Here is a 17520-nt window from a genome sequence, read left to right on the forward strand (position 1 = left end):
CTATGCCTATGTATGTATTATGTATATATGTACGTACATCCCTAGTGTATTGCACTTTTAGTGAAGTTGATCATGTTTATGGTGCTACATTCTACTATTAGTGCTTCTGTACTGGGGTTGACCTATTGAGACAATGGCTGCTTGTTAAAACATCATTTATGTAAATTCCATTGATTCAATGGAACCACTCTAGAGTGAGCACTAGGGCCGAGGTTGTTTTATTTGTTTTAATTTACTTTAATTTTTGCACATTTGGTGTAATTTGGTGATTAGTATGCTTGATATTCAGTTCACTGGGCAGATATGTATGTGTGCCTGTCTGTCTGTATATATGTGTATATATTGTGTATATGTGCCTTCAAGTCCTTCCTCACTTACGGTGACCCTAAGGTGAAGCTATCATGGGGTTTTCTGTGGTTGAGTGTATCTGACTTGCTCATGATCACTCAGTGGGTTTCTATGGCTGAGCGGGGAATTGAACCCTGATCTCTGTAGTCCAATGCTCAAACCACTACACCACACTGGCTTGTGTGTGTGTGTGTTTGTGTCTATAAACACACAAATCAAGTAACATATTGACAAGGTGGAGTGTTCCCTGAGCAGGGTGATAAAAAGGGTGAAATGTCTGGAAGTCATGCCCTAAGTTTAGCCTGGGGAAGAGAAGGTTAAGAGGTGATATGAGAGCTCTGTTTAAATATTTGAAGGGATATCATATTGAGGAGAGCCAGAGTGGTGTGTTGGTTTGAGTGTGGAACTATGATGCTGGAGATCAGGGCTCGATTCCCCACTCAGCCATGGGACCCCACTGGGTGACTTTGGGCAAGTCACTCACTCTCAGTCCCAGGAAACCCAATGATAGCTTGCCGTAGGGTCACCATAAGTCAAAAACTACTTGCAGGCACTTAACGACAATGATAACAAATTGAGGAAGGAGCAAGCTTGCTTTTCACTAATCCAGAGACAATGAACTTTACTGTATTGGCCCTGGAACAGGCCTGTAGTGTTCCAAAATGGAACATTCTGGGGATGGGAGGCAGTGGGGATCAGATTTTACTGCACAGTGGGAATGCTGCTGCCGCTGCCGAACATCCCCATCCCATTCCAGATGCGTCCCAGAGGGGTCAATATTTGGGAATACTTGAGAAGCGTTCCCTGAAATCGCCCCCTGGGGAACACATCCGGAACAGGATGGGTATGCTCAGTGGCGGTGGCAGCGTTCTTGCTGTGCAGTAAAATCCGTTCCCCACCGCCTCCTGTCCCCAGACTGTTCTGTTTTGGAACGCTACAGGCCCGTTCCAGGGCCAATGCAGTAAAGTTCTAGGACATGGAGCAAGGGATTCAAATTACAGGAAAAGAGATCCCACCTAAATGTTAGGAAGAACTTCCTGATGGTAAGAGCTGTTCATCAGTGGGATACTGAGTGTAGTATATATATTACAAACAAGAAAGCAATGACTAAAGACAGCACAGAATAATACTCAAGAATAAAACCAGCCAAAAACCACTGCATTATATAACCCCTCCCCAATAATACTGTCACCATTGCCTAGGGGAATTAAAATGTCTTCACCTTGTGCTCTAAATACTGTGCTTTATGTGCCATGTGGGCATTTGACAAATAGGGTGCTATCAATGAAAATTCCCTCTTGCTTATGGCCACCTACCCTATCCCATCTGGAAAGAGTATGTAGAGAGATCTTGTAGCACCTTTGCTACTAACTGATATAAAGAAGTTGCCAGCATGAGCTTTTGTAGACTTCAGTCTACTTCCTTAGATGCATTTAGTGGAGTGATAACCAGGGAGAGCCATACATATATATGCCATTGGAGACTCCACTAAATGCATCTGAGGAAGTAGACTGAAGTCTCCGAAAGATCATACTGCCAACTTCTTTCTTTCAGTTAGTCTCAAAGGTACTACAAGATCTCTCCACTGATGCTACAGCCTAACATGGCTATATCTTTGAATTCTACCACTCATCTGGAAAGAATACATGGAAGGAAGTGAACTAGTTATGTTGGTTATCACCTCCAGTATCTGAGCTAGTATACTTCTCAATACCAGAAGTTGCTGGAGAACAAAAGTGGGGATGGTGCCATTGCCCTCACATTTAGCTTGTGGGGTTTCCATAGGTATCTGAGTATAGACTGCTACACTAGATAGGTTGATAGCATGATCCAGTACAGGTCTTCTGCATTTCTTTGCATTATGATTAGAAGTAATTCAGAAATCAGCAGGCCAGGGAGAAGCAACTATTCATGAGTGATTTGAAGATTCTGCCATCATAGCTTGACAAAACCAGTACTTCCACCAACCTAATCTTTGATTCTGAACTCTAGATGGAGACCACATTCAAAGTATGCCTACCTGGGCTTCCAGCCTTTCCAAGAGTGGCATGCTTTGAGAGGGGTCTTGTGCACATGCTGACCAGCGATGGCTCTTTAATTCAGAGTCATAAGGCTTGTGTCCATCTGATGATGTATCTGATGGGACTGGGATGGTGGAAGGCCCAGGGTTGTCGATGAGAGAACATCCATCCATCTTTCCTAGCATTGCATGTGTAACAAAGGGCAGGGAGAATGAAGTCAGTCAGAGAACTTGCTCTTGCTCTGTCCTGGCAAGTAGTTTATTATTTTACAGACAGTTGGTTAGGTGTCCCTGCACGTCTTTAATTATGGCAGGGTTGGGCATCTCTTGATAGACCTCTAGGAGAATTGCTATCGACCAGGAATGGGCAAAGTGCAGTCCCAGGCTACGTGTGGTCCGTCGGGCTATTTTTGAAGCCCTCAGTATGTCCAGACTACCTGGGCTGCCACCTTCTGGCCAATTACACACACACACACACACACACACACAGAGAGAGAGAGAGAGAGAGAGAGAAGGAATTGTCTCTCCTATAATCCTCCACGAGATGCAATTTTATCTTTTATTATTTATTTATTGTGCTTATATATCCTGCCTTTCTCCCAAAAGAGGGATTCAAATTGGCTTACAATAATTTTTAAAAAGTCTAATGAAAACATTAATTTACAAAAGTTAAAAAGAAATTAAATATCAGCATTGATAAAAAACATGATTAAAAATAGCTGAAAGACTAAAACACTTAAAACGTGTTTTAAAAACATTTTCAATAAAAGAGTAACACACACACACACACACAGAGCACTTTAAAAATCTGCAGGCCCTTCTTCCTTTTTTTAACATGAAAAACCACCAGTTGGCATTCAGTGGGATCATAAGGTAGATGTCCTCTTTTCAATTTGGAGCGTGTCCAGAGGAGGGCGACGAAAACAGTGAAGGGGCTGGAAACCATGCCTTGTGAGTAAAGATTTAGGGAGCTGGGTATGTTTAGCCTGGAGAAGAGACAGTTAAGGGGCTACGGGGTTGAGACTGCCATGGTCGCCTTGGTCGATGATCTCCGTCTGGGCATTGACAGGGGAAGCGTGTCCCTGTTGGTGCTCTTGGACATCTCAGCGGCTTTCGATACCATAGACCATAGTATCCTCCTGGCAGAGGTGGGAATTGGGGGCACTGCGCTCCAGTGGTTCCGATCCTACCTCTCCTGGAGGTTCCAGATGGTGCAGCTGGGAGACGTGTGCTCCGATAAGAGGGCCCTTATATCTGGGGTCCCTCAAGGAGCCATTCTGTCTCCCATGCTTTTCAACATTTACATGAAACTGCTGGGAGAGATCATCCGGAGACACGGGGCGCGGGGTTATCAGTATGCTGATGACACCCAAATAGTTTTCTCTATGTCTCCGACTGATGCAGTGACCGGGGATGGCATCTCTCCTCTCGTGGCCTGTCTGGAATCGGTAATGGGCTGGATGAGGGAAAACCGTCTGAATCCAGAGAAAACAGAGGTGCTCGTGATAGGTTCTCCTAGCCCAGGGATGGCGGTGGTTCCGCCTGTCCTGAACGGGATCACGCTTCCTGTGAAGGACTCGGTGCGCAGTCTGGGGGTGCCCCTTGATTCGTCACTCCACCTTACATCACAGGTGGATGCGACGGTCAGGAGCACCTGCTATCAGCTTCGGCTGATACGCCAGCTGCATCCCTACCTGGGCCGGAGGGACCTTGAAATGGTAGTACATGCTCTGGTAACCTCTCGCTTGGATTTCTGCAGCGCACTCTACATGGGGCAACCCTTGTACCATACCCGGAAGCTTCAATTAGTGCAGAATATGGCAGCCTGACTAGTTACTGGCATACCCAGAGCCAGTCACATAACACCAGTGCTTAAGGATTTGCACTGGCTGCCTATTTGCTTCCGGGCGCAATACAAGGTGTTGGTTATTACCTATAAAGCCCTAAATGGCTTGGGCCCAGGATACCTCGAGGACCGCCTCTCCCCATACAATCCGCCCCGCACTCTCAGAACATCTGGGCAGCAGTTATTGAGGGTTCCAGGGGCCAGACTAGCCTCTACCTCAAAGAGGACTTTCTCCATCTCGGCCCCTACCCTCTGGAATTCCCTGCCCATTGAGCTCCGCTCAGCCACCTCCCTGGCCCAGTTCAAAAAGGGGCTGAAGACCTTCTTATTTAAACAAGCATTCCCAGATGCAAGCCCTGATTAACTCCTCCCTCCCCTCTACGTCAGCAGTGGCACGCTGGCTAGAATGTTTTTATTGTATTTTATTGTATTTGTTATGTATATGATAACTGTATGTGTTTTATGAATGCTGTACACCGCCCTGGTTTTATAGAAGGGCGGTATATAAATAAAATTATTATTATTATTATTATTATTATTATTATTATTATTATATGATAGTCTTCTTTAAATATTTGAAGGGGTGTCACATGGAGGATGGAGCACGCTTGTTTTCTGCTGCTCCAGAGACTAGAACATGGAACAATGGATGCAAACTCCAGGAACAGAGATTCCACCTCAACAGTTGGAGGAACTTCCTGACAGTAAGAGCTGTTCGATGGTGGAACACACTCCCTCGGAGAGTGGTGGAGTCTCCTTCCTTGGAGGTCTTTAAACAGAGGCTGGATGGCCATCTGTTGGGTATGCTTTGATTGTGAGGAGTGGCAGAATAGGATTGAATTGGATGGCCCTTTTGGTCTCTCCCAACTCTACAATTCTCTGATTCTACAGCTCTATGTACAATCTATTTAGAATCTATGTACAGTCTTCTCAGAAAAGGAAAAGGGTGCTCAACCTGAGGATAATGGAGCAGAGGACAGAATAGGGGAATTTCAGCACAGAATAAGTAAATATAATCTCCAAGACCAGATGAATTGCATCCAAGGGTACTAAAAGAACTGGCAAATGTAATATCTGAGCTATTGGCAATAATCTTTGAGAATTCCCAGAGAACAGGAGAAGTCCCAGCAGACTGGAGGAGGGCAAACGTTGTCCCCATCTTCAAAAAGAGGAAAAAAGAGGATCCCAATAATTATCATTCAGTTAGTCTGACATCTATACCAGGAAAGATTCTAGAGCAGGTCATTAAAAAGAGAGTCTGTGAACATCTAGAAGGCAATGCCATAATCACAAAAAGTCAACATGCGTTTCAGAGAAACAAGTCATGCCAGACAAACCTGATCTCTTTCTTTGATAAAATTACTAGCTTGGTAGATGAAAGGGATGCTGTGGATATAGTATATCTTGATTTCAGTAAGGCCTTTGACAAGGTTTCCTATGACATTCTTGCAAACAAGCTAGTGAAATGTAGACTAGTTACATGGATTTGTAACTGGTTGACCAGCTGAACCCAAAAGGTGCTCAACAATGGCTCCCTTTCATTCTGGAGAGAAGTGACCAGTGGGGTCCCATAGGGCTCTGTCCTGGGACCAGTGCTATTCAACATCTTTATCAATGACCTGGATGACAGAATTGGGAGCATACTTATCAAATTTGCTGATGACACCAAATTAGGAGGAATAGCTAACACCCCTGAGAACAGGATCAAAATTCAAAATGACCTTTTTTGTTAGCCAAAGCTAAATGTAAGGTACTGCACTTAGGGCGGAAAAATGAAATACACAGATATAGGATGGAGGACACCTGGCTGAATGAAACTACATGTGAAAGGGATCTTGGAGTCAAGTAGACCACAAGTCGAACATGAGTGAACAGTGTGATGTGGAAGCTAAAAAGGCCAATTTTAGGCTGCATCAATAAAAGTATAGTGTCTAGATCAAGAGAAGTAATAGTACCACTGTATTCTGCTTTGGTCAGGACCCACCTGGAATATTGTATCCAGTTCTGGTTGCCACAATTCAAAAAGGACATTGAGAAACTGGAGCGTGTCCAAAGGAGGATGACTAAAATGGTGAAGGTTCTGGAAACCATGTCCTATGAGGAACAACTTAGGGAGCTGGGGATGTTTAGCCTGGAGAAAAGAAGGTTAAGAGGTGATATGATAGCCCTGTTTAAATATTTGAAGGGATGTCATATTGAGGAGGGAGCCAGCTTGCTTTCTGCTGCTCTAGAGAACAGGATCTGGAGCAATGGATGCGAGCTCCATGAAAAGAGATTCCACCTCAACATTAGGAGGAACTTCCTGACAGTAAGGGCTGTTTGACAGTGGAACACACTCCCTTTGAGAGTGGTGGAGTCTCCTTCCTTGGACATCTTTAAGCAGAGGCTGGATGGCCATCTGCCGGGTATGCTTTGGTTTGGATTTCCTGCATGGCAGGGGGTTGGACAGGATGGCCCTTGCGGTCTCTTCCAACTCTATGATTCTATGATTCTAATCTCAGAATTGCTGGAGATTCATGTTTACAGTCATGAAAAACAATATGTTCCCCCCAAAATCTACATTTGCCACCTGGTATTACCCCAAATTTTAAGTTTCTGAGCACTGCAGATTGGGCATTGTGAAATGATATCTGTAACATTCTCCTGGTGACATGGTGTATTCAGACAAGCAGTTTATTTATTTAAATGTATATCCCACTTTTCTCCCAAGATGGCATTCAAGGTGACATAAAATAATTTAAAAAAAGATTAAGCCAAAATTTTATTTTACAAATGTTAAAAGAAGAATTAAATACCAATACTGGCTGAAATCCTGTTGGTTAGTTCCATGCATTCAGTTGTTGACTAGTGAGCCAACATGTAGGTAAATCTCATTGACTCAATGGTTCAACTCTAATTAGAAGTAGCCAAAACATTCAGGCCTCTCTCTCTTTCTCTTTCTAATTAAAAACAGTTTATAATACATTTAAAAATAATTACTAGTGAAAGATTCAAAATGCAATACACCACTACATACACACTATTGCTGTGTGCCTTTGAGTTGTTTGCAACTTACGGCGATACTAAGACAGTACTATCACAGGGTTTTCTTGGAAAGATTTATTGAGAAGAGAGTTGTCTTTGCCTTCCTCTATGGCCAAGAGAGTGTGACTTGACCAAGGTGACCCAGCAGGTTTCAGTGGCCAATTGGGGATTTGGACCCTGATCTCCCAGTGTCCTAGTTCAACACCCAGACCATGACACTATGCTGGCTAATTCTCTCACACACTACTGTAATTAAAATTCAAACACCTGCCTAAGTAAAAATGTCTTCACTTGCTGGTGGAAAGGGACAGAGAAGGAAGCTATAAGGACCTCATGTGGTCTTCCCATCTGTCTGTTCTTAATGCACCCCAAGACTCAAAGGCGCGTTACAGAGCACCCAAGAAGGGCGCTCTGCTGTCGCCGCCGGTTGCTACATCCAGGAACCAGAGCAGCCAAACCGTGTGGCTCCCGGGCGCAGCAAGAAAGACGCGCCGAAATGGTGCTTCTTTCTGGGCCCTGGAAGTGGCGCCGCGAGGTGCTAGTCATGCACTCGCGGCATCACTTCCGCCACGCAACGTCTGGACACTATGCGTCCGCGACGTCAAAATGGCAGCCCCCGTGTGGATGGGCGCTGCCATTTTGTACGGACTCGGTCCATATTAGGGTTGAGGGGCGTCCGGAAGGGATGCCCCTTCTCAACCTAACATGCCCCTTTCTAACCCTAGTACGCCCCTTCGGCACGTCTGTAACATGGCAAAGAGTGCTGCAGATGTCATTTACCAGTGCCCTGATCTCCAGTACTTCAAAAATGGTTTGAACCTGCCAGGTTGGAAAGGTACATTTGAGGGGTGGCATTGTCAGCATAACTAGGATGATGGAGGTCTACCATTGTAGTTACTTTGGCAATGCAAGATTACAACCACTCATTTGTAAAATTGACATTTTTGGGACGGGAAAGGGCTTGAGGAAAAGATCTGAATTTTACGTGCTGTGTTGACCTAAAGAAAAACTTCATGAAAATGTTACATAGGTGGCATCTCTCCCCATCAAGATTAGCGAAGATGTCGAATAATAAATCAGAAGCATGTTGGAGATGCAATAACCATTACAGGTCATATTATCATATGTGGTGGACATGCCCACAAGTAAAGATATTTTGGAAAAAAATACAGAAGATAATAGAGGAAATATATCAAATCATCATAACACTGGAACCAGAAACAATTTTGCTAAATATGTTAGAGGAGGAAGAACAAAAGAAACATACAAAACTGTTATTGTATCTATTAATAACAGCTAGAATCGTTATAGCAAAGAATTGGAAAAAACCTGGAGTAATAGACATTGAAGAATGGTTATTGAAGGCATTAGATGCAATAGAGATGGATAAATTAACAATGTGGTTACGGGAGGATGGGAAGTATGATGAATTTAATGAAGAAATGTGGAAACTAATGGACTATTGCAGGAACAGGTGGTCGATGTCTCCAAAATGTTGGCTAAGAGATTCAAGAAATAGATAGAAGTTATTGCTTAAACTCAATTTCTACACTGTAAAGTAAGGAAAGTACAAAAAGAGAGGAACGTTCAAGAAATATATACATAGACTGTTTGTAAAAATAACAAAAATTAGTTATAAGTGTGAGATGAGGGCAAATGTAAAGAACAAGAATAGAGGAATATTGTCTCTAAGAGCTGTATAGAAAAGAATGAAAGATTTCAGTGGAACGGGGTACTGGGTTGGGGGTAAGGGATAATTAAGAATAGTTGAAGAGATTGTTGAAGCATGGTTTCTTTTTATTATAATGTTGAGCTTGGATTGTGTAACATGTGAGAAATTTCATGTAAATAAGAATAAAGTATTTTTAATAAAAAAATTGACATTTATGTGGGTTTTGGAGGAATTTTGTCAGTCTGTGTGGCCCTCTGAGGGCCTTGGGGATGAAAGATTAGTTTCAGGACCTAGCACAGTTACATACCTTGAAGTAGATCAACATGAGTTTCTAGCCTGAATCCTATTCATTAGTCCCAACTAGAGTAGAACTGTGGAATTTATTGCTAAATAATAAGCAAATACCTCTGTAAATTGATTCAATGGGTCTGCCCCAGTTAATGCTAACAACAAGATTCAAGCCAATGGCTTCCAACTAATGAACAAAGACAACAAACAAGAAACATCTACTGCATACCAAACCAGGCTGCTGAGATGCAGGGAATCTTGGAGAAGGGAAAACCAGGGACTATGGTGATCATCAACAATTTCCTGGTTTCAGCATATGCTCACTGACACTCTTTCCATTAATGCTAAGAATATATTGTTCCACACACCCACTCAGATGCTATTTCACATCAGATGGACCTAGTGAGGTTGTAGTAAAAAACAGAGGAGATTCTACAAGCTTAAACTCTCACTCCTGGTTTACAGTAGGGATGGAAATCTTTCTTTCTTTCATTCCTGCATGCAATTTTGTCCCTGTTCGGTGAGCAAACAGGGTCTTTGTGCAATTTTTGAGCATGATTCATACTCCAAGGCTTGGTAGGAGAAAATTTGTTTGGGGTAAATATAAACATGGTTTTCCTGCACAGAAAACACTTTTCTTTTCTTTTTCTTTTTCTTTCCTTTCTTTTGTTTCTTCTTCTCCTTTTTTTTTTTTTTTTTTTTTTGGGTGCAGGAAATATATATTGTGTACTCTGAATCCTGTGCAAAAAAATTGCATTTTGCTCACAAAATATGCAGGGGAAGCAAATTTTACCACCATTCTTCCCACAGTTGTTCCATGTTTAATGGGAACTCTTCTGGGGCAGGACTCTAATTCATCCTATGCACTCTGGGATGAACAACAATAAATCCAGAGAGAATTCACCACTTCCATAGTTGTGCATCTACCAGCCAACACCTATTGATCACAAAATTGTGAGGCTGACCCAGTTGCTCTCTCTAAGGGGCAAGCTGTAACTCTGGTCTCACACTATACAATAAAGCACTTCAGTATCATTTTTAACTTCTGTGGCTGCATCCTATGGAACTGTAATTTTTTTAGTTTCATATGATATTTAGTATTCTTCATCAAGGAGCTCTAGTGCCTCACCAAGGCAAATCCCTGGATTCTGTAGGAAGCTGCCATTACACTTAAAGTGGTTTCAAAGTGCTGTAACTCTGCAGTGTGGAAATTGCTATTTTAAAAAAGTCTCAATTTTAGTCACAAAGCATCAGGTGAAAAGAAATGAAGCACACATGCGACAAAGAAGTTTAACAACAGGGTGAGGAGGCCAGGTCAGTCAACTTTTTCCGACCTTTCGCTTGTAAAAAACTTCATTTTTTAAAGGTAAACAAACCTAATGAAAATCATAAAAACCAGATATACAGGTAAAAATACAACAAGGGTGTGGGAGCTATCTACTTCATGGCAGGGCAGGCCTAACCGAAATGTGATGTTAGCTTCTATTTGAGGAAGGATGCTTAATGCCATAACTAGAGTGGACTCAGTTAGTGTAACTTTGCCAGTGTAGGCAGTGGCACAAAGAAGAAAAAGAAGCTAGTATTGCCATGCCAGGGCCATCCCAGGCCCTGAGATTCCTAAGTCCTAGGTATGACCCATTGTGATATCACAGGGTGCTCCTAGTGATGCTATGAAACATGATTAAAAGGTAACAGTTTCCCCTTTGACAAAGTTGTCAACTCATGTTTGATGTAGTGGGCGGTGCTCATCTCTATTACTAAGCCGAAGAAGAAGCATTGTCAGACAACTCTGACCATGTGGCCAACATGACTACACAGAACACTGTTACCTTCCCAAGTGGTACCTATTTATCTTCTTGCACTTTTACATGCTTTTGAACTGCTAGGTTGGCAGAGGCTGGGACTAGTGATGGGAGCTCATTCCATCACACGGCATTTGGGCTGCAAACTGCCTAACTGCCGATCCTGCAATCGTCAGAGTCAGCGGACTTTATCACACAGGAGTCAAGTGTCCTCCTCCCATCATTAAATCCTGTTAATTGTATGATCAGGGGAAGATTATCAAACCCTGCACGCTTATCCCATTCTTGTCCCATTTGTAAATAGTAATGGAGGCGTCATTTGGTAGTAATGGAAACTCCTGTTAATACCAAATGATGGGCCTATTACTGTTGACAGATGGGACAAGACCGGGACAAGCACATGGGAATGTGATAATCTTCCCCCCAATCATGCGATTAACACAGTTTAATGACAATTTAATGATGAGAGGAGAAAGCTTGCCTCCTCTGTGTGATAATCTCCATTGTATTAACCACTGAGCCACCACATCCCTATTATTAAGCATGATTCCAGCATCACAACCCACAGTTGTAGAGGCCATGCTACACAAACAAAAGGCACTCCTCTTGTCCTGAGATTCCTCCCCCTTGCCCTGAGGACCGGTGAAGAAAGGCCAGGCCCTGAGATCTGGCTACCCTAAAAAACAACATGGGGGTTGGAAGAAAGTCATTGGAGAAACAGGCTGCTTGGAGGCAGGAGGCTTCATCTGCCTTCCCTCACCACCACAGAGACTCTAGAACAGTGGTTCTCAACCTTCCTAATGCCACGACCCTTTAATACAGTTCCTCATGTTGTGGTGACCCCCAACCATAAAACTGTGGTTTCTCAGTTCCTAAGACCATCAGAAATATTTGTTTTCCAATGGTCTTAGGCAACTCCTGTGAAAGGGTTGTTTGACCCCCAAACGGGTCATGATCCACAGGTTGAGAACCACTGCTCTAGAAGAACCCGAGCTACTGGAATACTGTGCCAACAGAATTTCATCCTACTATGTTTATTTTGAAGGAAAATAAGCTGTTTGGGTGAGGATACTGGAGCCCAGAGGAATCACTAGGGAGTTATGAGAAGCACCTGGGGACACTCTAGTGGGGGGGTGACATCATTGCTCCCTAAACATTTGCCTTTTGGCAGAAGTGGGCTGTGAAATTCACCTGTGTCCCTTTAAAATGCTGAAGAGATGGTATGAGTGGGCAAGGCTAATCGAGAATAGAAAGGCGACGTCCCAGGTTTCATTTTTTTTAAAATCATTTTTTAAAAAAAAATGTTATAAAGAAATTAAAAAATATTATTTTAAAATTTTCCCCCTTTCTTGTGTTTGTGATATTTTGGGGAGACCATGAGGTAGAGACATACATTTGGCCCTCCGTAGCCACAGATTCTGCATCCATGGATTCCACCATTCACAGCTTGAAAATATTCAATTCCTCCCTCCACAATCAAACTTTGATTTTCCCTTTTTATAAAAGAGACACAATTTTATTATGCCATTGGATATGCTGGGACTTGAGCATTTGTGTGGGTGAGTCCTGGAAACAAACCATAGTGGATACCAAGGGCCCACTGCAAATCCTTTACTATTTCATTCTTGCGTATGAGGATGAATAATTATGGTAGTTTTCTCCCCACTTTGGGAGAAAAGAAATGTTCTTTTGCATGCTAAAATAAAAATCAGTCTTAAAAGTGCTACCATTTCCCTTTTTTCTCCCCCTCCTTTCCCTCTTTTTGATCTCTTATGCTTTTTCCCATGTTTGCCTTAAAAAAAAAAGATTCTGTGCATCTCAAATATGCCTACACTTTTTTGGGGGTGGGGGCACAAATTCTTATCCAAAACAAACTGAAGTGAAAACATTCACCATTTGCATCAGCCAAATTCAATAGTTACTACTATTCGCTATGTTGGCGGGTTACAGACTGCCTGATTGGGGCGGGCTGCACCCGCCCCTTTCCCTGGTGTATCGGGGCCTCAGTGGCTAGACCGGCAGCCGCTGAGGCCCCGATCCGCCACTTTCCAGGCTGCGGGGAAGCGGCAAAAGGCCGCTTCTCCGCAGCCTGAAAAGGGGTGTCCCTGGGGCTTCAAGCCCCAAGGACACCCTGCGGTGGCGGGGAGGAGGAGAAAGGGGCCGCTTGGCCCCTTTCTCCTTTGGTCTGTTGGGCGCAGCCGTGTGAAGGCTGTGCCCAGTGGACCAAACCAGGAAGGAGCTCCAAAACGGAGCTCCTTCCTGCTCCGCGCTAAGGGCGCACTAAGCGCCCTGGCGCGGAGCGAGGACGTCACGTCCATGCCGCCCAGTATAGAGGCGGCACGGTCATGACGTCCTCATGGCGGCGGCCGTGTGGAATGGCCGCCACCATTTTGTGCGCATGGAGCGCGCACTAGGGTTAGGGGGTGCGGAATCACCACCCCTTTCTAACCCTAGTACGCGCTCTGCGCGTACTTTCCTGCCCGTTTGTAACAGGCCATAGAAAGCACCATGGCTGCATCTGTACTGCAGAAATAATGATGTTTCACACCACTTTAACTGCTATGGCTCGATGACATGGAATCCAGAGATTTGCAGTCTGCTGTGGCTCCAGAGCTCTCTGACAGAGAAGGCTAAATACCTCATAAAACTGCAAATCCTAGAATTCCATAGTATTGAGCCATGCCAGTTAAAGCAGTGTCAAAGAGCATTATTTCTGCAGTGTTGGCCTGCTTCATAGGTATTAATGATGAGGATCCTCTGGATAAAGAAGAGGTGGCAACCCTAACTTCACCACCAAAGTGGTTGAATACTCAAGAATTGAGACTAAGAGTTTTGAGAACGAAGCATGCAGACTTCTTGGCATTGATGTATACAGTATGTCGATCTGTTTTTCTCCTATATTCATTTTTTTAAAAATAAAAAAACCTTCAAGTTTCTTCCATGTCAAATATGAAGAAATTCACAAATTTAGACAAGCTATGATTAAAAAGTTGAGAAGAAATGAAATTTTCGCAGTCTCTAGAGAAGCAAATCACTCAGCATGCAACAGTATTCCTTATTTATTAGGAATGTTGACTCCTGGGAAACAGTTACTTAAAACGCCTTGGCATGGATTTTGCTATATATACGGAGCTACTGTTTTTAATGATCTTGTAGATTTTGGGGGGAAAGGAGGTGCAACTGTGACAGGTGTCAATTTTACCCCTGTGGTGTAAAAATGTATTTTGTCTTTTTGTGCATTTTTGGCAGGAAATTGGGCAGGAAGGTATTTTGGAAATTATTGCAAGTCTGTTTGTTTAACCATCCAGTTTGCACTTCTGGGTTTTTGGGTGATGTGTGATGGTTTAAGATCCCCTATTTGGAAGGGTAAGGAAAAGGTATTTGAAGGTATTTTGATGTCCAATGTGGCCCCAGGGTTTGGAGCATTTTATGGGCATTTTGTTCTTCTGAAAACATGTAAGTTTGGGTTGTTTGTATCCATAGTAGTTTGGAGGGGTATTTGGGGTATTTACAGGACTGCAAAAAACCCACACGTGAGATACAAACTGTTGTTTCCCCAACCTTGCCATAAAGTACTGGCTATATCCCCATTTAATCCAGCATTATTATGCTGAAATCTATTAAACCTCTTTCCTGGTAATGCTGCTAAATACTTACAGCAGAAAAAAATCTCACAACTGTAGAGCCTTCCATATCTTAGTGAGTCTTACAAACTTTTTCCTCTGTGATAATGAATTCACTCACAATTTTCCCTATGAAGTGGAATGCCTTAAAAACAAAGCCATTTCTTTAAAGCCCAGACTATGCCTTGCTAAAGATTCAGCATGAACAGAAATGCAAAACATTTCAGCTTCCAAAGACTTATCTCAGCTTTAAGTATTTCCCCTCTATCTTCTGCCTCTTATCTCTTTCTACCGGTTGTTTCTCCTAGGCAATAATAAGAGAAGCAGAGACGTGAGCTGTGAAGTAGAACCTGAAGTGTATTTACTCAGAAGTAAACTCCACTGTAAAATAAAATCTTTTTCCTAGGATTGTGACTCCAGTCAGTCTGGCAGTGGGGCAATTCTCATGCATTGGAAAACTACATAACCACTTGCCTATAGTCTTTGTCTATAGGTATTATATACGAATTTACATAGGGATCCCACTGAGTTCAATGGCACTTACTGACTAGTGTGCTAATAGATTTGCACCACCAACTCATTCTAATTTTTTTTGGAAGACTTTTTAAGCATCTTCCAGCAAGGACTCAGTGACAGGGTCAGGAACTGGGGAGCTAAAAGAATCCTGAGGAGGACATCATAGAATTAAATTATGATTCTGCATTTAAAAAAGCAAGGAAAAGCCAGCTCCTCTTACCTTTGAGCTGCTGTCCAGCCAGGAAGCTTGTCTGCTCTGTCAAGTTTATTGCTTACTGAGAGCGTGCAAGGAGACTGATAGTGGAAGAGCACATGCATTACACCACTTTATGGAGCCCATAACAACTTGGAAGATAGAATATGTCATCATGGCAGGGCAGTCCTCCTCCAACTGGCACCTGGATTCCCCAAGATTATTATGAAAAGAACACTTTGTCTTGCTCTTTTCTTTTTTTTCCCTTTTCTTTTTGGTAACGTTTTGGCTTACAAACCCCCTTCCCCAAACTCAAATTCTCTCTTCTTGCAATCTTTGCAGTTTTCCTTCAACTTCTTTGTGTATGCCATCAATAATTTTCTGATGTTATACAGAAACAGAGGAACTCACAAGGCAATTCAGCCAGATGTGTTAGGACCTTTTCTGGGAGAGCTAAGTAAATAATTAAGACTCTACTATTGAAACCTGCAGGACTTAAAAGTGCTTGCATTGGGCTGAATCAGACTCATTGTCCGTTCAAGCTATATAAAAACTGAATGCCATGCTAGGGGAGGGATCAAGTCAGATCTGCACAGTCATTGTTTCCTTTGCAAATTTTAATCCCATCATCTCCAGCTACAAAATGGAAGAATCCTAGATTAAAATTTTGAACGCCTACCAATAGTCAGTTCTAATTTTTTTTGGAAGACTTTTTTAAGCATCTTCCAGCAAGGACTCAGTGACAGGGTGGGGAGCTGAAAGAATCCTGAGGAGGACATCATAGAATTAAATTATGATTCAGAGCAACCAGAACTGAGTTACAATGTACCCAGGCTGGTATTATCTTGTAGTTTATGCTGGAGAGTTACCCAGAGTACATACTTTTCTAAATGTTGTGCAAGGAGGTGTTTATTAGCTCCTTATGCAACAAAGTGCATAAACTGCAGAATAGCAGTGGGCAGCACAATTCTGTGGCCAGGGAGGGGAAAAACATCAAAGTGCCATCCAGCGGCTGTTGTGCAACTGGAGAGAAAGAAGCATCTGTTGCTATCACAGAGTAGTCTGGAAAGGTGATGGATCCTTTCCTTTCTGTTGCACAATGGTAGACAGATGGCACCAAGGTGTACCTCTGTCTTCCAACTACAAACTGGCTGGAAGAGTGTTCCTTATCTGGTTGTTGTTGTGCAGCTGGGGAAGAAAGAGTAGCTGTAGCCTTCCACAGCTTCAGTGTATGAATGCTGGGAGATCAAAGGCTTTCATGGCTGGCAACCATAGTTTTTGGTGGGTTTTACGGGCTATGAAGCCATGTTCTAGAAGATGCTGGCGAAACATCTCTTCTAGAACATGGCTACATAGCCCAAAAAACCCACAAAAACTATGAATGCTGGGAGAGTTTTATGCTTGATCAGCATAGAATACAACTTTGTACAGAAAAGGCATTCTCTGTGGCCACCACACATACAATGTCTTGTGGAAGACTCCTTGCACATATGCCCCAATATTTCTCAGATGAAAACTGGGAAACCTGTGGCTAAGTGACATCAGAGTATGGTCAAGATGGGAAAGTTATTAATGAAGGACAGTCAAGCTAAGAGAAACTGCTGCAGTTTGCTTTTCACAGAGTCTATTATTATTATTATTATTATTATTATTATTATTATTATTATTAACTTTTATTTATAAAGTGCTGTAAATTTAGGAAGGGCAAGATTTGGTCCCGTCCTCTCCCCACTCCATTGCTGAATTACTCAAGTGAAAAGTACTTTTCCGCTCAGTAGGTGCTATGAAAACAGCTACAGCATAGAATCATAGAATCATAGAATCATAGAGTTGGAAGAGACCACTAGGGCCATCCAGTCCAACCCCCTGCCATGCAGGAAATCCAATTCAAAGCATCCCTGACAGATGGCCATCCAGCCTCTGTTTAAAGACCTCCAAGGAAGGAGACTCTATCACCCTCCGAGGGAGTGCATTCCACTGTCAAACAGCCCTTACTGTCAGGAAGTTCCTCCTAATGTTCAGGTGGAATCTCTTTTCCTGTAGCTTGCATCCATTGTTCCGGGTCCTGTTCTCTGGAGCAGCAGAAAACAAGCTTGCTCCCTCTTCAATATGACATCCTTTCAAATATTTAAACAGGGCTATCATATCACCTCTTAACCTTCTTTTCTCCAGGCTAAACATCCCCAGC

General features: G+C 42.9%; 1 protein-coding gene across 3 annotated transcripts in view; it reads right to left on the reverse strand.

Annotated features, from left to right (window-relative positions):
• Positions 1-15457, reverse strand: part of LOC149324224 (urea transporter 2-like) — a 53733-nt gene extending 38276 nt beyond the window's left edge. Inside the window, exons 1-2 of one of the 3 annotated variants that reach the window (XM_089513594.1) lie at positions 15363-15457; positions 2369-2549 (exon numbers count right to left, since the gene is read on the reverse strand). In XM_089513594.1, coding sequence (XP_089369720.1) covers positions 2369-2549; positions 15363-15457 — 276 coding nt within the window. Of the gene's footprint in view, positions 1-2368; positions 2550-15359 lie in introns of those variants that run through there. The other 2 variants (XM_089513585.1, XM_089513577.1) reach the window with 2 other exon arrangements.
• Positions 15458-17520: the final 2063 nt, after the last annotated feature.

The sequence above is a fragment of the Sceloporus occidentalis genome, unplaced genomic scaffold (genome assembly GCF_023333645.1).
Source record: "Sceloporus occidentalis isolate IW3139 unplaced genomic scaffold, rSceOcc1.0.p SCAF_1, whole genome shotgun sequence".
NCBI lineage: Eukaryota > Metazoa > Chordata > Lepidosauria > Squamata > Phrynosomatidae > Sceloporus > Sceloporus occidentalis.